Consider the following 27,101-nt stretch of genomic DNA (forward strand, 5'->3'; position numbering starts at 1 on the left):
CCTCTGCACAGTGTGCACCTAAAGCTACCTGAAGAAAATTGCTGGTGTTCTTCTGATTCTATTAGTACCACAGGCAGGTAGCTGCAGTATTTACAGTTTGTGTACTGTGTCCTATATATATACAGAGTATCTCACAAAAGTGAGTACACCCCTCGCAATTTTAAATATTTTATTATATCTTTTTATGTGACAACACTGAAGACATTTTGCTACAATGTAAAGTAGTGAGTGTACAGCTTGTATAACAGTGTAAATTTGCTGTCCCCTAAAAATAACTCAACACACAGCCATTAATGTCTAAACTGCTAGCAACAAAAGTGAGTACACCCCTAAGAGAAAATCTCCAAATTGGGCCCAATTAGCCATTTTCCCTCCCCGGTGTCATGTGACTCGTTAGTGTTACAAGGTCTCAAGTGTGAATGGGGAGCAGGTGTGTTAAATTTGGTGTTATCGCTCTCACTCTCTCATACTGGTCACTGAAAGTTCAACATGGCACCTCATAGCAAAGAACTCTCTGAGTGTCTGAAAAGAAGAATTGTTGCTCTACATAAAGATGGCCTAGGCTATAAGAAGATTGCCAAGACCCTGAAATTGAGCTGCAGCACGGTGTCCAAGACCATACAGCGATTTAACAGGTTCCACTCAGAACAGGCCTCACCATGGTGGACCAAAGAAGTTGAGTGCACGTGCAGAGACGGCTCTAGACTTTGTGAGGCCTTAGGCAAAACTTAGACATGAGGCCCCACTACTCAGGTCCATAATGAGAAAAATAATTCAAGTATTAAAAAATAAGTCCTACCGGCTTCCCTCCTCTTCTCTCCCGCTGACTGCTGTGGGAGATCTTCAGGAAAAGGGGCTGGTAAATATGTAATTTACCAGCCCCTTCCCTTTCTAAATGAACACAGTGAGTGTGTGACTATGTTAACTCTGCTTCGGTTTATGAATGGAGAGGAGCAGCTGTCTCGTGTTTATTCATCTGCAGTGCATTTGAGGCTGCAGAGAAAAGGGTTTGGAAATGTGTTTCCTCAGTCCCTTTCTCGGTCTAAAAAGTGAGACTTTAGGGGTCTGTTTAGACCCCTGATATCTCACCAAAGAAGCCAAAAAACCCTCACCAAAAAACTTAATTTTTTTTTAAATGTAAAATAGTAATAATAAAACCAACCCAATATGTAGCATAATTGAGCCATGGTCACTATATGCCATAGGTCACCATCTCCCTAGTAGGGGCCCCAGTGTATTACTTGGCCCATGGTGCTATTATTATGGCACTGTACAATGGTGTGTAGGAGAGAAAAGTGGAGGGTAAGACAGTGGGTAGTATGTACATTAGAGGGGTGTGGCATGTATGGTGGTGGGTAGTATGTACATTAGAGGGGTGCGGAGTGTATGGGGGTGGGTAGTATGTACATGAAAGGGGGTGCACAGTGTATGGTGGTGATTAGTATGTACATGAGAGGGGTTTGGAGTGCATGTGGGGCTAGTATGCACATGAGAGGGTGCGGAGTGTATGGGGGTGGGTAGTATGTACATTAGAGGGGTGTGGAGTGTTTGGTGGTGATTAGTATGTACATGAGAGGGGTGGGGAATGTATGGTGGTGATTAGTATGTACATGAGAGGGGTGTGGAGTGTATGGGGGTGGCTAGTATGTACATTAGAGGGGTGCGGAGTGTATGTGGGGGTAGTATGTACATGAGAGGGGTGCGGAGTGTATGGGGGTGGGTAGTATGTACATGAGAGGGGTGCGGAGTGTATGGGGGTGGGTAGTATGTACATGAGAGGGGTGCGGAGCGTATGGAGGTGGGTAGTATGAGATGAGAGGTGTGCGGAGTGTATGGTGGGGGTAGCATGACATGAGAGGGGTGCAGAGTGTATGGAGGTGGGTAGTATGACATGAGAGGCGTGTGGAGTGTATGGTGGGGGATAGTATGACATGAGAGGGGTGCGGAGTGTATAGAGGTGGGTAGTATGTACTTGAGAGGGGTGCGGAGTGTATGATGGTGGGTAGTATGACATGAGAGGGGTACTGAGTGTATGGTGGTGGGTAGTATGTACATGACAGGGGTGCAGACTGTATGGTTGGGGGTAGTATGACATGAGAGGGGTGCGGTGTGTATGGTGGGAGGTAGTATGCATACGAGGGGGGTGCGGAGTGTATGGTGGAGGGTAGTATGACATGAGAGGGGTGCGGAGTGTATGGTGGGGGGTAGTATGACATGAGAGGGGTGTGGAGTGTATGATGGGGGGGTAGTATGCATATGAGAGGGGTGCACATGGTAGAAAAAGTGACTTGCAGTGGCATGCATAGAGCAACTGAAGTTGCACAGCACCAGAACTGACCTCCCAGCCTGCTGCAGACACTGCTCTCACCGCCCCCTCCTACATCTCAAATTCCTGCAAACAAATCCCTGCACAAAGCCTGCCAGCTCACCTCCCTCCACACTGCAGAACGAACTCCTCTCCTGCATGTGCATGCATTCATTGCATCCCTCCTGGGTTCAGCAGGGGCCCGGCAGCTCCGCCTCCAATTCTATAATCTGTCTGCAGGCGGCACTGCCTGGAGGACACAGAGGGGGTGCTGGAGAGAGCCGAGAGTGGCAGAGGGAAGAAGCTTCTGGTTGGCACTGATGATATAGAGGTGCTGCGGCTGCATACTAGGTGCGACCCTCGCTCGTCCATCCGACCCGCTCAGTGGGGACAGTGACAGGGTCACACACTTCAGGCAAATTAGGCAGCCGCGAGCCCCTGGGAGTGCGAGGCCTTAGGCGACCACCTAATTTGCCTAAATAGAGAGCCGCCTCTGTGCACGTGCTCAGTGTCATATTCAAAGGTTGTTTTTGGGAAATAGACGTATGAGTGCTGCCAGCGTTGCTGCAGAGGTTGAAGGGGTGGGGGGTCAGCCTGTCAGTGCTCAGACCATACGCCGCATACTGCATCAAATTGATCTGCATGGCTTTCGTCCCAGAAGGACGCCTCTTCTAAAGATGATGCACAAGAAAGCCTGCAAACAGTTTGCTGAAGACAAGCAGACTAAGAACATGGATTACTGGAACCATGTCCTGTGGTCTGATGAAATGAAGATAAACGTGTTTGGTTCAGATAATGTAAAGTGTGTGTGGCAGCAACCAGGTGAGGAGGACAAAGACAAGTGTGTCTTGCCTACAGTCTAGCATGATGGTGAGAGTGTCATGGTCTGGGGCTGTATGAGTGCTGCTGGCACTGGGGAGCTACAGTTCATTGAGGGAATCATGAATGCCAACATGTACTGTGACATACCGAAGCAGAGCATGATCCCCTCCCTTCGGAGACTGGGCCGCAGGGCAGTATTCCAACATGATTACGACCCCAAACACACCTCCAAGATGACCACCAGAGGCGTTGCTAGGGGGGTGCGGGGGGTGCGGTGCGCACCCGGGTGCCACCCTGCAGAGGGTGACACCAGGCTCAGACAAGTACCGGTACCGCGCGGCTCCCTCCCTCTCTTCTGGAACCTCTTCAGCTGCACGTGATGTGCAGTAAGAGTGGGGGAGGAGGGAGTGAGGCAGAGAGACAAGGTGCCCGGGATCCCACCGTCCCGCACGCTACAGTCATCTCTCCCCGCTGGCTCCATAACATTCACTGCAGACTGGACTATAGCCGCCGCCTCCTCCTCCTCCTCCTTACAAGTACACAGACCGGGAGGAGGAGGGACACTGCTCTACAGCATCTGCCCGGCGCTAAGGTACTGTAAGTAAAGTAACAGGAATATTGCAGGGGAGGGGAACATGGCGATTGGGAGGTGGGGAATTGACAGGTAACATCTATGCTGCTAGGAGTGATTTTAGGGAGGGGGTGGGGGTTAGAGGATATGTGCTAGGGGGCTTTGATTTGGGTTAGAACTCATGCTAGAAGTAGAAGGAGGGGGCAGATTTGAAGTTTGACCCCCCCAGCACAATTCCTCTTCCTTCCCAAAGCACCCCTAGTACATATCCTCTAATCCCATCCCAGCTCCATCCACCTGCTCCGATCCTATCCGGGCTCCATCCATCCCCTCTGATCCCATCCCGGCTCCATCCATCCCCTCTGATCCCATCCTGGCTCCATCCATCCCCTCCGATCCTATTCTGGCTCCATCCACCCCCTCCGATCCCATCCCGGCTCCATCCACCTCCTCCGATCTCATCCCGGCTCCATCCATCCCCTCCAATCCCATCCTGGCTCCATCCATCTCCTCTGATCCTATCCTGGCTCCATCCACCCCTCCGATCCTATCCCAGCTCCATCCACCCCCTCCGATCCCATCCCGGCTCCATCCACCCCCACCGATCCCATCCTGGCTCCATCCATCCTGGCTCCTTCCATCCCCTCCGATCCTATCCCAGCTCCATCCATCCCCTCCAATCCCATCCCGGCTCCATCTATCCCCTCTGATCCCAACCCAGCTCCATCCATCCCCTCTGATCCTATCCCGGCTCCATCCATTCCCCTCCGATCCCATCCCAGCTCCATCCATCCCCTCCGATCCTATCCTGGCTCCATCCACCCCTCCAATCCCATCCCAGCTCCATTCACCCCCTCCAATCCCATCCCGGCTCCATCCATTCCCCTCTAATCCCATCCCGACTCCATCCATCCCCTCTGATCCTATCCTGGCTCCATCAACCCCTCCGATCCCATCTCGGCTCCATCCACCCCCCCTGATCCCATCCCGGCTCCATCCATCCCAGCTCCATCCACCCCCTCCGATCCCATCCCGGCTCCATCTATCCCGGCTCCATCCATCCCCTCAGATCCCATCCCGGCTCCATTCATTCCCCTCCGATCCCATCCCGGCTCCAATTATCCCCTGATCCCTCACATTCCGGTTCCAACCACTGTGGCAGGTTAAGGGGGGAGAGCCACATCAATGCACTAGCCTGGCTTAATGCTGGAGGGGGGTGACACCATTTTTTACCGCACCGGGTGACACCAATCCTAGTGACGCCACTGATGACCACCGCCTTGCTAAAGAAGCTGAGGGTAAAGGTGATGGACTGGCCAAGCATGTCTCCAGACCTAAACCTTATTCAGTATCTGTGAGCAAACGGAAGGTGGAGGAGTGCAAGATCTCTAACATCCTCCATCTCTGTCATGGAGGAGTGGAAGGGGACTCCAGTGGCAACCTGTGAAGCTCTGGTGAACTCCATGCCCAAGAGGGTTAAGGCAGTGCTGGAAAATAATGTTGGCCACAGAAAATATTGACACTTTGGGCCCAATTTGGACATTTTCACTTAGGGGTGTACTCACTTTTGTTGCCAGCGGTTTAGACATTAATGGATGTGTATTGAGTTATTTTGAGGGGACAGTAAATTTACACTGTTATACAAGCTGTACACTCACTACTTTACAAAGTATCATTTCCATGAAAAGATATAATAAAATATTTACAAAAATGTGTAGGGTGTACTCACTTTTGTGAGATACTATATATATATATATATATATATATATATATATACATATATATACTGCATATATATAACCATGGCCCAAAAAAAAGTTAATTTTTGGAACTTTGCGTGGAATGTGTCAGATTTTGCTTTGCTTCTCCACTGTTTTGTTTCATACCAATACAAACAAAAGAAAAAAACATGAAAATGCCTAAACATTTGCAATTGCAACAATTTTCTGGGCGAAGTGGTGCATTATCTGCAGGCGTGCCAATATTTTCGGCTTTGAATGTGTATACACGCACACACATATTTTTTATATTATTACCATGACAGGTTTGTATTCAGTACTTTAATATGTATATACACTTCTTATATTATTACCATGACAGTTTACATTCAGTACTGTAAAAAAAATATATATATATATATTTTTTACATTACTATGACAGTGCTTCCAGCACTGTCCAAGTGTACATCTCTGGTTTAAATTTTGCTTATGACTGAACATTGGTAAACCCAAAAAAAGTGAAATCAATTCTGCCATGTATTTCTATAATCAGACAAGAAGTCTACAGTGCAGTGCTGTGTGCCTTCTAACCCCATTACTATCACTGTCTGGGTGACCACATCTCCAGTAACCTTGCTGGTGAGAACTGGGAGTTCCAGGACTAAACCAGTGAGAAGAACACATCGAGTCAGCTTGGGGGCGTGTCCGCCTGTCTGCCTTCCTGTGATTGGCAGTGGCTACGCACCTTTGTGCGGCTCTCGGTGAGTCATGGAGGTTGGTGAGGATGAGCAGAGCTTTATAACGGCACCGAAGTTCGGAGAGATGCAACCAGCGTCAGACTTTACCTGGCTCCCGTCCGGTGATCTTCTATTTCTTCATCTGCTCCTCACCTGAGCAAACCTTGACCTCCCCCCTGCGGATCTCACCTCTGGCCACACCTTCATCATTATGAGGACACTGACCTGTCTATTGCTTCTCCTGGTCTCCGTTTTCCTTCTTCTGGAGTACGGGGACGCCGCTGTCATCACAGGGGTGAGTGATTTACTAAATCTTCAACGTGATAGCATCATACTGCAGGGCTTTCCGTGTTTGCTCTTTGCTTTCTGTCTGCAGCCTGTCACTTGCTAGCATTCTGACTTCCTCTGTACTCTTGTGGCTCCACTTCCCAGGGCCCCTGTCAGAAATTATGGGGCCCCCCACAGTCTAACTGACGGCCCCCCACCCCATAAATTTTGTCTGGAACCCCTAGCTCCCAGTTCAAATCCCCCTTCTATTACAAATCTTTGCTCCCACCCAATCCCATCCCCAGCTCAAATACCACCCTAATTTCCCCCTCCTAGCACAAATATCCCTCAACCCAACCACCCCCCCCCCCCAGCACAGATCCTCTTCCTTCTCAAACTTTCTACCTTAGCACAAATCTCCCCCAAATCCTTCCTGCCAGCACAAATCCCCCCCAATCCCTCCTATTGGACAAAATTTTCCCACCCCATTCTGCCACAAAATCCCGCCATCCCCCCTCCCAGCACAAATCTTCTTTCTCCATTCCCCCTCCTAGGACAAATTCCCACAAACGCCCCATTCTAGCACAACCCCTTCTACATTACCCTTCCCAGCACAAATCCTCCCTCCCTACCCAAATCCCCCCTACCCTTCCTAGCACAAACACTCTCACCTCCTGGCTCAACCCCCCCCCCCAATCCCCCTCTTATCACATATCCCCCCCTCCCCCATTCTTCCTTCTAGCACATATTCCCCCCTCCCCAAATCCCCATTACACTTCCCAGCATAGATAGCCCCCCATCCACCTCCCCCAATTAACAGCGGGAAGCAACTACAAAGCCAGGAGGAGGTGCGCTGTTTTGTGCTCTCCCCTCCTTCCAGAAGAGCGCTTGTCTATACAGAACATGAGACCGGATCGCTCTTAGATCACATTGGACTGTACACACACACACATACACAAACACATACACACACACACACCGTCCCCTATCTCCTCCAAGGGCTGCTCATCTTCCATCAGCAGGAAATGTTCCAGTGCGATCTAAGAGGGATCTGATCTCATGTGCTGTATAGACAAGCGCTCTTCTGACAGGAGGGGGGAGGACAACACAGGGCACCTCTTCCTGGCTGTTTCCTCTTTGCCTTCTCTCCTCTCAGTGCTCCAGCCTCCCGTCTCCTTATTCTGGTCCAGAGTGTGGGTGGGGGTTCGCGGGTAATTGGGCTCAGCAGCCGCCGGCCAGCACAACCTCCATTGGATGGGCTGGCCTGGGGGGCAGAACTGAAATCTGGGTGTGCACCTCCTTTTCAGGGGTCCCATGCTGGCTCTGGCCACTCCTCCCCTTCTGAATGTGCCCCCATAGCAAGTCATGTGCTATGGGGGCACACATGCAGGCACGTTCCCAAGCCAGGCTGTATGCATCCATAGACACACACATTGTGGTTCGGCCCCGCTCTCCAAAAAATGCTGTAGGCTGCCTCAGGGTAAGTGATTCTATTAAAAAATAAAAAAGAGGAGGGCTATAGCAACTTTCATAGGTGTGCGCAGCCTACTGCATTAAGATGTGCACCCCAAAGCTCTAAACACGTGTGTGAATTTGTGTATATATACAATGTGTGTCCATCAGTGCAGCCTCACCTGTGCCCAACAGAGCAGCCTACCTATGTCCACCAATGCAGCCTGCCCGTGTCCACAAATGCAGCCTGCCCATCTCCACCAATGCAGCCTGCCCCTGTCCACCAATGCAGCCTGTGCCTAACAATACAGCCTGTGTCCACCAATGCAGCCTGTGTCCACCAATGCAGCCTGTGTCCACCAATGCAGCCTGTGCCTAACAATGCAGCCTGTGTCCATCAATGCAGCCTGTGTCCACCAATGCAGCCTGTGTCCACCAATGCAGCCTGTGCCTAACAATGCAGCCTGTGTCCATCAATGCAGCCTGTGCCTAACAATGCAGCCTGTGTCCATCAATGCAGCCTGTGCCTAACAATGCAGCCTGTGTCCAACAATGCAGCCTGTGTCCATCAATGCAGCCTGTGCCTAACAATGTAGCCTGTGTCCACCAATGCAGCCTGTGCCTAACAATGCAGCCTGTGTCTGTCATTGCAGCCTGTGCCTAACAATGCAGCCTGTGTCCACCAATGCAGCCTGTGTCCACCAATGCAGCCTGTGTCCACCAATGCAGCCTGTGCCTAACAATACAGCCTGTGTCCACCAATGCAGCCTGTGTCCACCAATGCAGCCTGTGCCTAACAATGCAGCCTGTGTCCATCAATGCAGCCTGTGCCTAACAATGCAGCCTGTGTCCATCAATGCAGCCTGTGTCCATCAATGCAGCCTGTGTCCACCAATGCAGCCTGTGTCCACCAATGCAGCCTGTGCCTAACAATGCAGCCTGTGTCCATCAATGCAGCCTGTGCCTAACAATGCCGCCTGTGTCCAACAATGCAGCCTGTGTCCATCAATGCAGCCTGTGCCTAACAATGTAGCCTGTGTCCACCAATGCAGCCTGTGCCTAACAATGCAGCCTGTGTCTGTCATTGCAGCCTGTGCCTAACAATGCAGCCTGTGTCCATCAATGCAGCCTGTGCCTAACAATGCAGCCTGTGTCCATTAATGCAGCCTGTGACCACCAATGCAGCCTTCGTCCACCTATGCAGCCTACCTGTGCAGGTGAAGAGAGGAGGGGAATTGCCGGCTGGATTTCAATTGCTATATGTTCAATTGCTCGCTGTCACATAAAGCCCCTCCTCCTGGCCAGGGAACTTTGATATACGTCACACGTCCTGGGATTAGATCTGTCCATCAAAGTCCCCGGACAAGGAGGAGGCGCTGTATGTGACAGCGAGTGTGGGGAACATGCGGCAATTGAAAAATGAAAGCTGTTATGTTCCTCTGCGCTCTGATCATCCGGCTGCCTGCTTGCCCCCCCAGGCAGCCCACCCTCGCCAGCCCTCAGATTCCACTGATTCCACTGATTCCAAAATGCAAGTGGAATTTTTGAGGGCTGTATATATATATATATATATACAGTGGCGTTGCTATGGGGGTGCGGGGGGTGCGGCCCGCACCCGGGTGACACCCGTCAGAGGGTGACACCCGGCTCAGACTGGCACCGGCGCCGCATTGAGAGGGGCGCCGCCGCCTCGGCTCCCTCCTTCCCTTCCGGGATCTCCTCCTCTCCTCTGCTCTATGCGATCTGCGGGGAGAGTGGGGGAGGAGGGAGTGAGGCAGAGATAGACTGGCTGCCCAGGATCCGACTGTCCCCACACACACCTCCACATGGCACGGCCGCGGCTGCACTCACTGCAGCTTCCTCCTTGGCTGAGTTGACTCTGACGTGGTGTACACAGGCAGGGAGGAAGACCCGAGGATGTGGATGCACACCATCCATGCTACAGCACCTGCCCTGAGGTATGCAACAGGAGTGTTGCAGAGGAGGGGGACATAGTGGTTGGGGACACTGGTAGGTAACAATTATGCTGCCAGGAGTGATTTTAGGGGGGTTAGAGAATAGGTGCTAGGGGGTGCTCTTTGTTTTGGGTTGGAGAGGACTTGTACTAGAAGTAGGAGAGGGCAGATTTGAAGTTTGACCCCCCTCCCCCCAGCGCAATTCCTCTCCCCTCCCAAAGCACCCCCTAGCACATATCCTTTCACCCCCCCAAATCAAAGATCCTATCTCGGATCCATCCACCCCAAATCCCATTCTGGCTCCATCCACCCCCAATCCCATCCAGCTCCACCCACCTACCGATCCCATACCTGCTCATCCATCCCCCTGATCCCATACCCACTCATTCACCCCCCCCGATCCCATCCCGGCTCCATCCATCCCCCTGATCCCATACCCGCTCATCCACCCCCCCCCTGATCTTATACCCGCTCATCCACCCCCCCCTGATCCCATACCCGCTCATCCACCCTCCCTGATCCCATACCCGCTCATCCACCCCCCCTGATCCCATACCCACTCATCCATCCCCTCTGATCCCATCCCGGCTCCATCCATCCCCCAATCCCATTCTGGCTTCATCCATCACCCCTCTATCCATCCCCCCGTTCCCATTCCGGCTTCATCCATCCCCCTGATCCCATACCTGCTCCATCCATCCCCCCGATCCCATCCCCAATCCCATCCCGGCTCCATCTATTCCCGCGATCCCATCCCCGCTCTATCCATTCCCCCGATCACATCCTGGCTCCATTCATTCCCCCCATCCCTTCCCAGCTCCACCCAGCCCCCGATCCCATACCCGCTCCAGCCATTCCCCTGATCCCATCCCGGCTCCATCCATCTCCTCAATCCCATCCTGGCTCCATACATCCCCCGCCTGATCCCATACCCACGTCATCCACCCCCCTGATCCCATCCCCGCGCCATCCATCCCCCCCGATCCAATTCCGGCTCCATCCATCACCCCAATCACATCCCAGCTCCATCTATTGTGGTAGATTAAGGGGGGGAAACCACACCGACCCACTAGCCTGCTTAGTGCCGGGGGGTGGGGGGGTGGGGGTGACACCATGTATTACCGCACCAGGTGACACCAACCCTAGTGACGCCACTGTATATATATATATATATATATATATATATATATATATATATATATATAAACACACAGGCACACATACTTTTATAAATAAATGTACACTAATATTTTAAAAAGTATTAAAACATGGATGATATCAGTAGAGCAGTGGACATATCAGTAGTGCAGTGGAATTTCTCAGAAGGGCAGAAGACGGTGTCAGTAGAGCAGTGAACAGTGTTAGTAGGGCAGAGATTGGTGTCAGTAAGGCAGTAGATGGTGTCAGCAGTTTTATTTTTATTTTTCAATTTTATTCTTTTATTATTTTTTTATATATATTTTTTATTATTTTTTTTTTTTACATTTTTTTTAGGAGCCCCATATGGGAGTTTTGGTGAAATATCAGGGGTCTAAACAGACCCCTGATGTCTCGCTTTTGAGACAGAGAAAGGGACTGAGGACAGAGATTGCCCAGTCCCTTTCTCTGCTTCCTCAGCTGCACTGGACAGTGAATGAATGGGAAGTGCTAAGCCCCGAGCGGCTTCCTGTTCATTCACAAACTTAATGTGTCACTAAACCCACATCATCAAAAACAATCAATAAATGCTGTTAATACTCAGTCACTATGAGATTCGTTTTTTGTATTCTGCAAAAAACCTGGTTGCTCCTGCTATTCTCTATCTCCTTCTTCTGCCCAAGTCCCCACCACAGCTAGGGATTTTGCAGGGCAGTGTTGGCAGCAATGCACATGCTCTCTGCTGAACATTTCCTCCCTATCACATCTGAGCAGCCCATGTGACTATAGAGTCACACGTGTGGGAGCATACACAGTGATAAATGACAGCCCACTCCCTCCCTCCTCCAACATGCCCACTAACAAGCTAAACACAATGGGGGTGGGATATTACATGTAGATTGATGGAGGCTTCACCTCCTTCTTATTCTAAGTCACAGGCCGAAGGGCATGAAACAGCCTGTGACTGGCAGAAATCTGCGCACACCATGTTACTGCCAAAAACTAATAAAGATTTGATTTCAAATATATATTTGTATAACAATGTAAAACAGTTTATTGATATTAATCATTTATTTTTACTCTGTATTCCAAAGGCTGTTTTTTTATTTTGAACATGTGACCAGTAGCAAAGAACTAGAAGCTCCTCCTGCTTATGTTTCCCTACAGACAAAATGAGCAAATATACCTTACAGTATGAGTACAGCCCCACTGGAAAGGATCATTTCAAAGTTTACCGAAGTTAAGCTTTAGCTCTCACACACTACAAAACAAAATTATCTTTAGTGATAATCATTGAATTAAACAAATAATAAACTGACATTTGTAGTGATCATTTACTTTGGGGGTCAATGTAGACAAGAGATCAATCTGCCACTGCTCTCCTCTCAAGGAACTCCTAGACACTAGGGACGGGCCGAACACCCCCGGTTCGGTTTGCACCAGAACATACCGAACAGGCAAAACATTCGGCAGAACACACGAACACCATTAAAGTCTATGGGACACTAACATGAATAATCAAAAGTGCTCATTTTAAAGGCTTATATGCAAGTTATTGTCATAAAAGTGTTTGGGGACCCGGTTCCTGCCCCAGGGGACATGTATCAATGCAAAATTTGTTTTTAAATACGGCCGTTTTTTCGGGAGCAGTGATTTTTTTAATGCTTAAAGTGAAACAATAAAAATGAAATATTCCTTTAAATATTGTACCTGGGGGGTGTCTATAGTATGCCTGTAAAGTGGCACAGTTGTTTAGAACAGTACTGCAGCAAAATTACATTTCTAAAGGAAAAATTGTCATTAAAAACTGCTCGCGGCTGTAATGAATTGTCAGGTCTCGGCAATATAGATAAAACTCATTGAAAAAAAGAGCATGGGATCCCCCCCCCCAGTCCATTACTAGGCCCTTTGGGTCTGGTATGAATATTAAGGGGAACCCCGAACCAAATTTTTTTTTAAAAATTGCGTGGGGGTCCCCCTAAAATCCATACCAGGCCCTTTGGGTCTGATATGGAAATGAAGGGGAACCCTGCGCCAAATTTAAAAAAAAATGGCATAGGGGTCCCCCCCAAAATCCATACCAGACCTGGAGGTCTGGTATGTATTTTAAGGGGAACCCTGCGCCAAAATTTTAAAAAAATGGCGTAGGCCCCCCCAAAATCCACACCAGACCCTTATCTGAGCACGCAGCCTGGCAAGCCGCAGGAAAAGAGGGGGGATGAGAGAGCGTCCCCCCCTCCTGAGCCGTACCAGGCCACATGCTCTCAACTTGGGGAGGGTGCTTTGGGGTAGCCCCCCAAAGCACCTTGTCCCCATGTTGATGGGGGCAAGGGCCTCATCCCCACAACCCTTGCATGGTGGTTGTGGGGGTCTGTGGACAGGGGGCTTAGCAAGGGGACCCCCAGATCCCGGCCCCCCCGTGTGAAATGGTAATGGGTACCCGTACCATTTCACAAAAAAAAGTGTCAAAATGTTAAAAAAACACAGCTTGGGACAAGTCCTTTATTAAAAAATAAAAATGTCCCACGAACTCCATTCATCTTCTTCTATCGCTCCGCCAACGGACCGAAAAAAAAAAACAAAACAAAAAAAACGCCACCGATACGCCTCCATGGGAGGCTCCCACCGTATGACGCTTCAGCGCCTTTGACAGTTCTTATATAACTGAGGGTGGGGACACACGGTGACGTACCCGGGTGACCCCGCCCCCCTCTGATGCACAGGGACTTCCCTACGGCTTCCCCTGGCATCAGAGGGGGGCGAGGCCACCTGTTTACTTAACCGTGTGGCCCCGAGTGTAATGATGCAATGACTGGGACTCTGTATCACCGAGTAACGGTGGCTGGTGCTCCATTTTTTGGAGGGGGTGGCAAACCCCCAACCAACCCTCTGCCTGCTCGCCGGCCCCCCTCGTCTGCTTGCCAGCCCCGCACTTACCCCATCCAGGTCGCAGGTGGCTTCCTCAGCTTTTCCTCCCGGCCAAACTGGTCTCAGGACCTGCTTCCTGTCCTGATTGGCTGGGAGGAGAAGCAGGAAGACAATAGCGAATGTTGATTCGCTATTGTCACAAGTGGGTGGGCTCAGGGCACAGCCCCAAGCCCAACCTTTTTGAAGTCAATTTAAAGCCTCCGGCTCTAATCATGTGCTTCACAAATTAAAAAAAAACCCCGTAGAACTCCATGCGGCCGGGGCCTGGCATGGAGATTAGAGAGGTCCCTGTATGTCACATGACTGACCTGAAGACGTCTGAATAAAGGTAAGTATTAAAAAATATTAATAGTAGTAAAAAAATGTTAATAATAAAATAAAATACACTCAAAGCTCAAAGTTGCGCTTTAAAATGTAATAACATAGGTCTTACTCATAAAATACAATTAAACGCTGACAATTATAGGTTACATTTAGCTTTCCTGGTAAAGGCCTTGACACCTGCTTGCAATTGATTTTGAAGCATCAGTCAACACAGATTGAACATGTACAATACAATTTATAGTGCCATTCTGGAAAGTCTTTGATTTTTTTTAACAAATCGTAATTTTATGGTAATGCAAGGACTTTTGTTAATGGAATTCCACAGAATTTTGTTGCTTCCATTATGCGTTTCAAGAATGTGACACATTTTTGTAGTGTGAAATTAAGTTTGTAAATTTTTTTTATTGACAGGCTTGTGAAAGGGATGTTCAGTGTGGAGGAGGGATGTGTTGTGCAGTGAGTATTTGGATGCAAGGCCTTCGTATATGTACTCCGCTTGGCAGACAGGGTGAAGACTGTCATCCAGCTAGTCGTAAAGTAAGTCCTTGCTGATAATAACTGAAACTAATGCTGCATATTTGTGAATAGAAAACTCCAAGTTTATTATCCCGTTGTTCCCTGTGCAAAAAAAGAAAATTGAACGTCAAATACTTACCACAATTTTCCTTTCCTGACAACCTCCATGGCAGTACACCTGGGTACAGGCAGGGCCCCACCTTCACCCCCCCCCCCCTCCCCCAAGGCCCTATCTCATACATTTTGTGCCCACCTGAAGCCTCGGCATCCTGTATGTAGTCCTACTAAGCTGGGAGCTGTGCTGCCATGGAGCTCGTCAGGAAAGGAAAATTGCGGTATTTGACAATCAATTTTCTGTTTGCCCTGATGGCTCCATGTCAGCACACCTGGAAAATAACTAGCCAAGGGAAGGATAATTCTATACACACTTTCATTTTGGCTTGCAAAGGCCAGGATGCATCTTCCAAACTCAACTGTCCTTAAAGTTGCTTGCTCGATACAGTAATGAGCCATGAATGTACGGTATGTATTGAGGTCCATGTAGCCCGCCTTGCAAACTGTCTCTAGGGACACTCGACCTGCTACCGCCCACGAGGCAGATACACTTCTAGAGGGGTGCATTGTGGCCCCCCTCTGGTACAGGCAGCCCCTTTGACTTGTAGGCCAACAAGATGAGCTTCACCAACCAAGAGGCAATAGTCCTACTTGAAGCCTTTTGGCCCTTCTATGTTCCAGTCGGGATGACGAACAGGTGTTTTTCGCTTTCCTGATATCAGCTGTTGCTGTGACTTAGGACTTAGGGAGCACAATTTCCCGTGTGATGTGAAATCTGGAGGCCACCTTAGGCACAAACCCAAGCATTGATCTGAGTACAACCATTCTGCAGACTGTAAGAAAGGGTTCCTTCAAACCCTAGGGCTGCCAACTCCGACACCCTCCTACCCTCCTGGCTGACATGATTGCTACCAGAAATGCTGTTTCAACAAGACATACCACAGAGCTATATTCTGCTTGAAAGTGTCTGATATCAGGAAGTCCAGTACCAATGGAAGATCCCATTTTGGGAACATCAGGGCTTTTAGCGGTCTCATACGAATTGCAGCTTTAAAGAATTGCATAATCAAGGCATTAGTCGCTCACTAGGTGCCGGTGAAGACAGAGATGGCTGAAACGTGGGTCTTCAGCTTCCTTATGCAAAGGCTGAGCTCAAGCCCTGACTGGTGGAGCTCCAGAATGTGGCATACTTGCAGAGAGTTTGCTGGAAAATTTTGTATGGTTTCAAACTCTGTGAATTTACTCCACAACCTACTGTTGGTGCTGTCTTTCCTGACTTTCATGAGGGTATTCACAACCCTCGCTGAGCACCCGTGATCCATTAGCCTCTGCCTTTCATGGTGCTGGATGAAGAATGGCCTTGGCACACTGGCAGAGGCTTCCTAACAATTAACAAGAGGAGCAGAGGTTACCAGAGCCTCTTCGGCCAGTCCAGAATGACTGCCAGAATTGTCACTCTCTCCTGCCACAACCTCTGCAGGAAGCTGAGAATTGTGGCAATTTGTTGTTGAGTGGAGAGGCAAACAGGTTCACCTCTGGGAGAAAGGACCAGACTAATAGGTCCCTAAAGACCACTCGTTGTTGTTCAAGGTCATTCTGGAGAGGTAGTCTGTCTGAGTTTTCGTCCAGCCAGTCACATAGACTGCTGTTAGCAGATGTAAGTTGACCTGGGCCCACTCTAAGATTGGTGCAACCTCCCTCAGGAATGAGATACTGCAGGTGGCTCCTTGTTTCCGTATGTAAGCCACAGTTGTTGTATTGTCCAGCTTCATGAGCACTGCATCACCCCAGATTAGGTGCCTGAAGGCCAGGAGAACCTGAACTGCTGCTATTAATGCCAGGGTGTTTGAAAGGTTCATTGGCATTAGCCCATTGGCTTGTAAGAGGGATCCCCAGCCTGACCTGCTGGTGTCTGACTTAAAGTGTTTTTAAACCTAAAAAAAAAACCTAAGATCCTGTTCCTCTAAGGCATGAATAACAGCACAGTTCTTCTCTTCCTAACTGGTATTAAATCTGTTTGATCCTGCCTGTTTCTGAGTCCCCCTGCCTCTGCTGATCACGATAATCATGGCTGCTGAGCCCTGAATGGTCATCTTACGTATCTCCGTCATCCGCAGCCCTTGTCTCTCCTCTGACAGTCTCTCCCCCCTCCCTCCCTGTCCACACAAGAGCGTTTCCTCCCCACCCTCTATTCCACTGTATAATGCAGCACATTTCAATGCTCTGTATTTAATGCAGATATCCAACCATTACCAAAACTGTAAGTGTTTGTTAGAATTGAAAAAGCTAAATATAGTTTCTGACACCGCATCCGTGCGGTCACACGATTCCTCTGTGCTGGCCAGCCTCGATCTATGGAGAAAAGCAGGAGGGGCGGAGATTCCCCTCTGCTGGCCGGCTGATGTCACAGGGGCCCCTCCCACTTCTCTCTGTAGATCGAGGCTGGCCAGCACAGGGGAATCATGTGACCGCACGGCTGCAGTGTCAGAAAAGATATTTAGCCTTTTCATTGCTAACAAACACTTACAGTTTTGGTAATGGTTGGATATCTGCATTAGATACATGTAAAGTCACTTTATTGACTTTACAAACACTTTAACCACTAGCCACTGACTCGTCACCAAGTTCCGACAGCTCGACCTCCAATCTAGGCTCACTCTTATGTGGAGTGGGACCTTTATGCTTTGTCCGAAGTCTTCTGATCTCCATTGATCCAGGAATCCGATCTGAAAAGAACAAGAATTCCACTTGGCCCATTTGATCAGAGTGGCTGATGCCATGATACGCATGCATTCTACCGCCGGGAGCTGAATACCTGCTCAGGCTGCCACCATCATCTTTAGCATAACCAGGACCTTGGCCTCTGTCAGGGCCTCCACTTTTGCTCGAGTGTCTATCTTTCCTAAGGCAGGAGTCTCCAACTTTCCACACAAAGGGCCAGCTTACTGTCCTTCAGACTTTAGGGGGGCTGGACTGTGGCCAGCAGGAATAGAATTTTTTTTCAGCATCAGTGAGAGTAAACGGTGCCTCATCTTTGGTATTAGGGGAAGGAAAAGTGCCCCATGATGATGTAAGTGGCAGGAATTATGTCCCATTGTTGGTGTCAGTGGCCAGAATAGTGTCTCATATCAGTGGGATGAATAGTGCCCCAAGGGCTGGATAAAGACAAGCAAAAGGCCGCTGTTTCGAGACCCCTGCGCCTGAGGTAATCTCGAGTCTAAAATGGTAAAAGGTAAAAGTCACCCAAATTTCTACCGCCCGGCGATAAACGTCAGCACTCTTCGTGCATGCATGCCTAGAGGAATCTCTGCCAGCACAGAGGGACACAGCAGACCCCAGACAAGGCTCTTTCAGCCATGATTACTGCCATCCCATGGACCAGCTGCAGGGCTCTTTGGATTAAGGGGTATTTACCCAGTACACCAGGGACCACGTTCAGCCGCAAGCTACCATGTATGGGCAGACTACCAGCCCTTTAGGCCGGCCAGGTAAAGGAACACGCCAGGGCCTGCACACAGGAGGAATAAATAGGAACGCAGAGGCTGTAGGTGGGCGCAAATTTATGAGTTAAGGTCCTGGAAGTGTAGGTGGGGCTGGGCCCTGTGCCCAGGTGTGCTGACATGAAGCTGTCAGAGAAACAGAATTTTGGAATGATGCCAAAAGTATGTATTTTTTCATCCTTTTGCATTTATGACAAACTAAATATTTTGATCAGCTTATTTAGGCTGCGACACCGATTACTCACTTTGCCTGCTGCTTCATCTTCTTCTAATCTTGTGTGCCTTCTTAATTGAGCCAGTCCAAAGATCACCAACGCAGGTTTCCCGTTTTAAGGTGGCTCCATTGCCTCGCAGGGTTCTATGGAGCTATCCTTGCGCTTTTGTACACCAACACAAAAACACAATCCCGAAATCTAGAGACAGCAATCTATGACCCTTCTCCCCTCCTCCAACCTCCAAGTTAATCAGTTAACAGCAGCTAGAGACTGTGCTGTCCCTTGTGACCGGCCCCATGTTACTTAGGCCCCATTCACACATGCGGACCGTTTGGACACACACATCTCTATGGAAAATGGGTGTAAATGGATGATCATCCATTTGCATCCGCTTCCATCAACATCCATTTTTTGGAAAGGATCAACGCCCTATTTTTCTACTTTTAAAAAAACAGATCAAGTGACAAAACTGATGTAAACTGACAAAAGGACTGTTTTTGCATGAAAGAATGGCTCTGGGACTCAAGTGGTTAAGAACTCTAGCTGGCGGATGTAAAATACTGATGTAAAAACAGATGTACACTTTGTTTTGTTGAAAAAACACGACTGAACTGATGAAACAAATGGTTTGCATGTCTTAAAGGGCCCTCAGTCAATAAGCGTTTTTCCTGGCAGGTAGTTTGGGAAAGCAGCACTTGAAGAGTAGTGTCTTTGTAATGCATAAACCGTGAATGCTTGGGCACAAATATAAATAACTCTTTATTGTAGAATGTTAATTGGATTTATCAGAATGTATTAAAGTCAAAATCTGTGAGATTTAAATGTACGGCCAAAATTTCTAGATCTTGTAGAAGGACATTTGCATAGCCACAGGTCCTGGAGTTCTAAATTGCTTTGCTCAACTGTAGTGTAGTCTAAAGGGAACCTACTCTGTATTTAGCTGTCTGCCCGGAGTTTGTAGTACCAGAATAGAAGGTGTGGTCAAGGGTGACATTTTTCGCATACAGTATCACACAAAAGTGAGTACACCCCTCACATTTTTGTAAATATTTTACTATATCTTTTCATGTGACAACACTGAAGAAATTACACTTTGCTACAATGTAAAGTAGTGAGTGTACAGCTTGTATAACAGTGTAAATTTGCTGTCCCCTCAAAATAACTCAACACACAGCCATTAATGTCTAAACCGCTGGCAACAAAAGTGAGTACACCCCGAAGTGAAAATGTCCAAATATGGGCCCAAAGTGTCAATATTTTGTGTGGCTACCATTATTTTTCAGCACTGCCTTAACCCTCTTGGGCATGGAGTTCACCAGAGCTTCACAGGTCGCCACTGGAGTCCTCTTCCACTCCTCCATGATGACATCATGGAGCTGGTGGATGTTAGAGACCTTGTGCTTCTCCACCTTCCGCTTGAGGAGCCACAGATGCTCAATAGGGCTTAGGTCTGGAGACATGCTTGGCCAGTCCATCACCTTTACTCTCAGCTTCTTTAGCAAGGCAGTGATTGTCTTGGAGGTGTATTTGGGGTCGTTATCATATTGGAATACTGCCCTGCAGCCCAGTCTCAGAAGGGAGGGGATAATACTTGGCTTCAGTATGTCACAGTACATGTTTCCATTCATGGTTCCCTCAATGAGCTGTAGCTCCCCAGTGCGTGCAGCACTCATTCAGCCCCAGACCATGACACTCCCACCACCATGCTTGACTGTAGGCAAGACACACTTGTCTTTGTCCTCCTCACCTGGTTGCTGCCACACACACTTTACATTATCTGAACCAAACACGTTTATCTTGGTTTCATCAGACCACAGGACATGGTTCCAGTAATCCATGTCCTTAATCTGCTTGTCTTTAGCAAACTGTTTGCAGGCTTTCTTGTGCATCATTTTTAGAAGAGGCTTCCTTCTGGGATGACAACCATGCAGACGAATTTAATGCATTGTGCGGCATATGGTCTGAGCACTGACAGGCTGACCCCCCACCCCTTCAACCTCTGCAGCAATGCTGGCTGCACTCATACTTCTATTTCCCAAAGACAACCTCTGGATATGACGATGAGCATGTGCACTCAACTTCTTTGGTTGACCATGGCGAGGCCTGTTCTGAGTAGAACCTGTCCTGTTAAACCGCTGTATGGTCTTGGCCACCGTGCCGCAGCTCAGTTTCAGGGTCTTAGCAATCTTCTAATAGCCTAGGCCATCTTTATGTAGAGCAAAATACATTTTTTTCAGATCCTCAGAGGGTTATTTGCCATGAGGTGCCATGTTGAACTTCCAGTGACCAGTATGAGAGAGTGAGAGCGATAACACCAAATTTAACACACCTGCTCCCCATTCACACCTGAGACCTTGTAACACTAACGAGTCACACTACACCAGGAGGGAAAATGGCTAATTGGGCCCAATTTGGACATTTTTACTTAGGGATGTACTCACTTTTGTTGCCAGCGGTTTAGACATTAATGGCTGTATGTTGAGTTATTTTGAGGGGACAGAAAATTTACACTGTTATACAAGCTGTACACTCACTACATTACAATGTAGCAAAGTGTTATTTTTTCAGTGTTGTCGCATGCAAAGTTATAATAAAATATTTACAAAAATGCAAGGGGTGTACTCACTTTTGTGATGTACTGTACATGCTAAATCTGTATTTTTTATTTTTTTTTTGCTAGAAAATTACTTAGAACGCCTAAACATTATTTTTATATTTTCTGAAAGCAGACGCCCTGAGAATAAAATGGTGGCTGTTTAAAAAAAAAATTTGTCACACAATATTTGCGCAGCTAATTATCAAATGCAAATTTTCAGGAAAAGATACACTTAAATTCATTTTAGTGCACACAAACACAATAAAATACCCAATTTTTAAAAAAAATATAAAAGACGATGTTGTGTCGAGTAAATAGATACCAAACATGCTAAGATTTCAAATTGTGCACACCTGTGGAATGGTGTACCTAAAATTATCCATAGGTGACACGTTAAGCGCCTTTACAGGTTATCAGTGACAAAAGTGACAAAATCCACCTTGCTTCTGGCTTCATTCGTCACAGAGGAGATTGGGGAACGGATGTTCCTCAATCTAATTATATTTGCAGCCCAATCAGTGAGCGGCTGGCTGTACAGCTGCTCAGACCACTTTTACAGTAAAGCCAATCACCGGCTCTAAAAATGATACCAAGATCATGGCTGCATTTTTTATATTTTTTAGGGCCTGTAAGGTCTTTTTTGGTATACTGTTTTTATTATTATAGGCTGACAAATTTTCAAAAATATAAGTAAATGTATTGTATATTATTTTTTGTTACAATTACAGTATTAAAGCGATTACACGGCAGGCTGAAGACATTTTTTTTATTTTCAATGAAGCCTATAGGTCATAGCTGACATAATGATCACATGACTGGCATTTTGATCAGATGGGACACAAGCTGTCAACTGGGATTGAGAGATACCAACCACACAAAGTGTCGGCTGTTGGCTCTCAAAGTGGGGGTGTTTATAAATTAATCTACAGCATAGGACATCATGCTGGGAATCATTTATATACAGATTGTGGACAGGAAGGGATTTAAAAAAAAAACTGTATTCTGCCTATCGTTAACTATTTCATGTATTTTCTTCTTTAGGTTCCGTTTGCTGGTCCAAGATTGCATAACTCATGTCCATGCCAATCAAACCTAGCCTGTAAGAAGTTGACCAATGGCAAATACCAGTGCATGCCAAGCTAAAAAAGCAAAGATTATTTCTTTTTAGAAGATTTCAACACATGCTATTGCAAAGGATTCATTTATGCTCTCGGGTTGTATTCTTGAAACCTTTTGTGGAAGTTAAATTCCAAAAAGTTGCAACTATTAGCTCTTGTTGCCCTTAGCTTCGAATCAGAATTTCTGTTTCATTTATTTAATTGACAAATAATCCTTGATTTTGAAAAACTACCCAAATGGCACCACACCCAATTAGTGAACAAAGATACTAAACACAAAATATTGGGAGTTTTTGGCCTGTGGATTGCTGCACCAGCCACATGCATTGTATGTATACATAGAAAACATCTCTGGGTTCCTGAATAGGTTTAACTGTGAAATGCGTTGAACTGAACCACTCTCACAATATGGTTTGTGTAGAGGATGATAATGCCATACTAAACTAATGAAGCCCTAGAACTGTGAGAGTTGGTGCACAGAAGCAAAAACATATACTCTGATGTATAGGTGTTACATATTGCAATTGGCTGGTGGTCTACTTTCATGTTCTTCATTTAATATTTTAAATTCTTTTTTTGAAACAATAATTGTGAGGATTTTTTAACGATAGTGTTATTATTAAGGTTAGGCACCATGGAAATCCCAATATTTTGTGCTTAGTATAATTTTTTTCATTGTTCACTAGCAACATGAAAGGGAGAATCTGATTTGTTGCTTTAGCTAACAAGAAGTTCTTTTTCCAGTTAATTCAATCATAAAGCCTTCTGTCTCCACAATCTAAAGAAGAATTATCACCAGCAGTTAAAATCTTTGTTGAATCCCCCAAGGGACTCTGTTCAGATACATGCAGTGGTTTGGATAAAAAAAAGATGTTTCTTTTCTATTTGTTGGCTGTAGTTCCACCCCAGGTTGTAGCCCAAGTTATGGGCATTCCTATGGAGGTGTTACAGCTAGCACTGAAGCCACCAACTCCCTATTCATTCTAACAGATTCTGCTATCTAATCTTCCAGTCCACTGCTCTACCTCACTGCCATTTTCCATGTTTTGAAAATACTTCCTTGTACTGAAAGGAAAGACTGAGCCAGGACCGCCAGCCACCAACTTTTCTCAGGAGACTAGAGTTGTTGGCAGATCCTCGCTACAACAACACACACCAGCTACTACTCTAGTCTCTTTCCCCAGAACAGCAGGCTGGCAGGTCTGGGCTCAGCTGTCTGAGAGAGACTGGAGTAGTAGTTGGTGTGTGTTGTGGGCTTGTGCAGGGACGGCGCCAGCATAAGGCAACTCAGGCAGCCACTTAAGGTGCCATGATAGGGGGTGCTAAACCTGGGGTCCCTCAGGAAGTGCTTATGCTGGCGCGGGCCCTGCTTACAGGCAGTTTTACCTAGCTGAGGTCAGGCATAGTGTTCGGCAACTACCAGCACAGCCTCAGGCTCTGTGATCTTAAGCCACTGCCTCCCTACGACTTCCACATGCACCCCCTCTTCCTCCTCCCTCTCAGATGAAAAACAGATGCCTTTGGTTTCCAAAAAACCACCTGACCCACCTCCACCACCCACTTCTCACTCTCTAGCCCCTGCAATGACAATTAATGCCTTCCCATCTGGGTGGTAGTAGAGTCTTGGAGACACTCACTGCTGAACTGGAGGTGTGTGTGAGATGAGGGGGAGGAGCTGAGTGAGACAAGGGGGAGGGGTCAACAGGCACAGGAGCCAGAATGGTACGGTGGGATCCTGCAGCCTCAGTGAAAGGTGCTTAACCATCTATCTTATTATACAGCCTGTATATCATAGAGACAGAGCTCCTGAACACATGAGGGCATAATGGGGACTGAGAAGGGGACATAGAGAGAGGGGGACAGAAGGGGACATAAAGGCTGTCAGAGAAGTATACACAAGAACAGAGCAAAGGAGATGGGGACAAAACAGAAGACATGGTGATTGGTGAGATGTGGACAGAGTAGGGAAGATGGGAACAGAGCAGGGGACATGGGGAGATGGAGACAGGCAGAGCAGGAAACATGGGGATAGTCACAGTCTGGGTTACTAAAACCCAGATGGACAGTTACAGTCAGTTTGTAAAAAAAATGTCGCTTTTCTCCTGTCCATAAATGTCTGTAGACAGGAGAAGAAAGCCCTTCAGATTTCTGCCATCATCAACAAGCCACCAGCTACTACTCTAGTCTCTCTCATGAAAATAGCTGGCGGCTGGGTCTGTACTTAGTCTTTCCTTTCAGTACAGGGAAGACTTTTCAGTACATGGAAGATGGCAGATAGGCAGAGCAGGAGGGGCACAAGGCTGGAAGATTAGATGGCAGAGCTGCAGATTTTGGAATGTTCTGTCCCGGCAGCTTTTAGAGGAAGCAGCGGTGGGGTTTGTGTGGGCTCTCCACTTTGTGCCTGTTAGTCAGAACCAAATAAATATTTATCTCCTTGTGAGCAGTGTGGTTGGACATCAGATGGGGAAGGGGACATGATGTCAACCATGCCTAGCTCAACAACCACTGCACAGCTACAGTGTCTCCTGGGGGATTAAATAATGACGTTTTAAATTATGTTGATACTTCCTCTTTAAGTGTTTAAATTCCCCAACTGCCCTTCAATCCACAATAAACTGCTTAGTGAAATAATTTATAAGGCTTGGAGTGATAGAAACTTGGGAAGCTGCAAAGCAAACTCTGCTCTGTGAAATCATCCATGTTTATTTAAGTATTTATGATGGATTATGTTCACAAAAAAATTGTAATAAGTAAGCACAAGCTGCATGGGCTGTCTTCAGTCATCTCTAACAATTAGCAGACAATGATCTGAAAATACAAACTGGGGGGGTTTACCAGAACTGGAGAGTGCAAAACCTAGTGCAGCTCTGCGTGGATACCAGTTTCCACGTTTTATTGTCAAAGTTAAATTGAACAAGCAGAAGTTAGAAGCTGATTGACTACCATGCTGAGCTGCACCAGATACTGAGTGCTCCAGTTTTAGAAAGTCTCCCCAGAGTATTTTACATCTGTCAGAAAGCTACAAAGAATTTTTAGCACTGCAAACACTACATAGTTTAAGCCAGAGACTGCTTAGCTTAGCTCCCAGGGGGTGTAGAGTACAAAGCGCCACCCATCTGCAGCCATATAGTTTTACCGGCATTAGGAAGAACCCCTTCGCTAATCTGCTGGTGAAATATGGTGTGTTGGTTCCTCTAAACCAAGATTTTTATTTACCTATTACAGTTGTTTATATAGCGTTGTCAATTTAAACAGCTCTTTACATACTGCACATTCACATCAGCCCCTGTCCTCAAGGAGCTTACAATCTAAGGTCCTTATCTCACATACAGTACTAGGGACAATTTAGATAGGACCGATTAAAGCAGAACTTCACCCTAAAAGGGAAATTCCACTTTATGTCCTCCTCCCCCTCTACCACTTTTTTGGGGGTTGCAGTTATCTAGTTTTGTCAGGCCTAGGTGATTCCAGCAGTTCTCTCCCCCTTCCCTGCCTGTAACATCCTGGGACATGTCACAGGTCCCAGGAGGCTGCGGGACCAAAGTGTCCTTTTAGAGAAAGTCTAACAGGCTAAATAACCTCTATCAGCATATCTTTTGGAGTGTGTGTGGAAACCATAGAACCTGGCAGATGCTCACACAAGTACAGAGAACATCTAAACTCCATGCATGGTGTCCTGACCGGGATTCAAACCAAACTGCTAATAAATTTTAGGCATGATGTAGTGTTTATTCACCTGTTTCAGGGATCGTCTACTTTTTTGTTGCAACTGTAAAATCCCTGTAACAGCATATTCCACTGTAAAATATATATATTTCTATGAGAGAGGGTTAAACCCCCAGCCAGGTCTTTCTTGATGTCTGCGTGCCCACTGGGAAGAATTACCTTCCCTATTTGTTTTAATGTCCATTTTCGCCAGAACAGAAGGGGATGATAAATACAAAATGTTACAGTTGTCACAGCATCAGAAGGTGGGGGGAGATCTTCTAACCATTCCCAATTGTATCCAAGACTATTACCCCCCCCCCCTCCCAAAAAAAAAGTTTTGGCTTTGGATACACTTAAGAAGATTGCATCCCCTCAACCCAGTGCTTGCCACACACTGCCTCACCACCTACCTACTGCAGTATCCCAGCCATTTTATTCTCTAGCCTCGGAGTGTAGACGGGGATGACGTTATAGGTCCCCCCTAAGTGACATGAAGTGAAGTATTCCGTTCTGGTGAATGGCCATTCAGGCTCGAGCACTGCCACATGGGGGAAATCTTGTGCATCATCATATCCAGCAGTCCTGCTCCATTAGATAGGGTGCTGGGAAGATGGCTCAGTGGAAATACAAGCTTGGGTAGGTTGGTGGACTGGCTAAAGACACTCTCCCTTTACCGTGAATGAGCAGAGTGACGATGTCTCCTAAATGAGGCATACATTTATTTTTGATAATTTATACAGTGAAACTTTTTGTTAACCCTATCTATAGAAATTGTAGTAGATTTAGTATTTATTTTCTAAATTATTTTTGCACCTCTGCTGTACTTTTACTTTCCTCAAAACGGAGCTTGATGCATTGTGTTATTTATTTGTTTCTGCAATAACAATGACATTTTCAGAGAAATACACTTTGCTGTGCTCAATATTTAACCATTGTACATTACCTAAATTATTGGGACGCCTGCCTTTACACGCACATGAACTTTAATGGCATCCCAGTCTTAGTCCGTAGGGTTCAATATTGAGTTGGCCCACCCTTTGCAGATATAACAGCTTCAGCTCTTCTGGAAAGGCTGTCCACAAGGTTTAGGAGTGTGTCTATGGGAATGTTTGACCATTCTTCCAGAAGCGCATTTGTGAGGTCAGGCACTGATATTGGACGAGAAGGTCTGGCTCGCA

General features: G+C 47.2%; 1 protein-coding gene across 1 annotated transcript; it reads left to right on the forward strand.

Moving 5' to 3' along the window:
- Positions 1 to 6,174: 6,174 nt before the first annotated feature.
- On the forward strand, positions 6,175 to 26,826 carry PROK2 (prokineticin 2). Its single transcript, XM_073592037.1, has 3 exons — positions 6,175 to 6,448; positions 14,628 to 14,753; positions 22,139 to 26,826. The coding sequence occupies exons 1-3, from the start codon at positions 6,365 to 6,367 to the stop codon at positions 22,238 to 22,240; spliced, it is 312 nt and encodes a 103-aa protein (XP_073448138.1). The 5' UTR covers positions 6,175 to 6,364; the 3' UTR covers positions 22,241 to 26,826.
- The last annotated feature ends 275 nt before the right edge of the window (positions 26,827 to 27,101 follow it).

This window comes from Aquarana catesbeiana, linkage group LG07, assembly GCF_042186555.1.
Source record: "Aquarana catesbeiana isolate 2022-GZ linkage group LG07, ASM4218655v1, whole genome shotgun sequence".
NCBI lineage: Eukaryota > Metazoa > Chordata > Amphibia > Anura > Ranidae > Aquarana > Aquarana catesbeiana.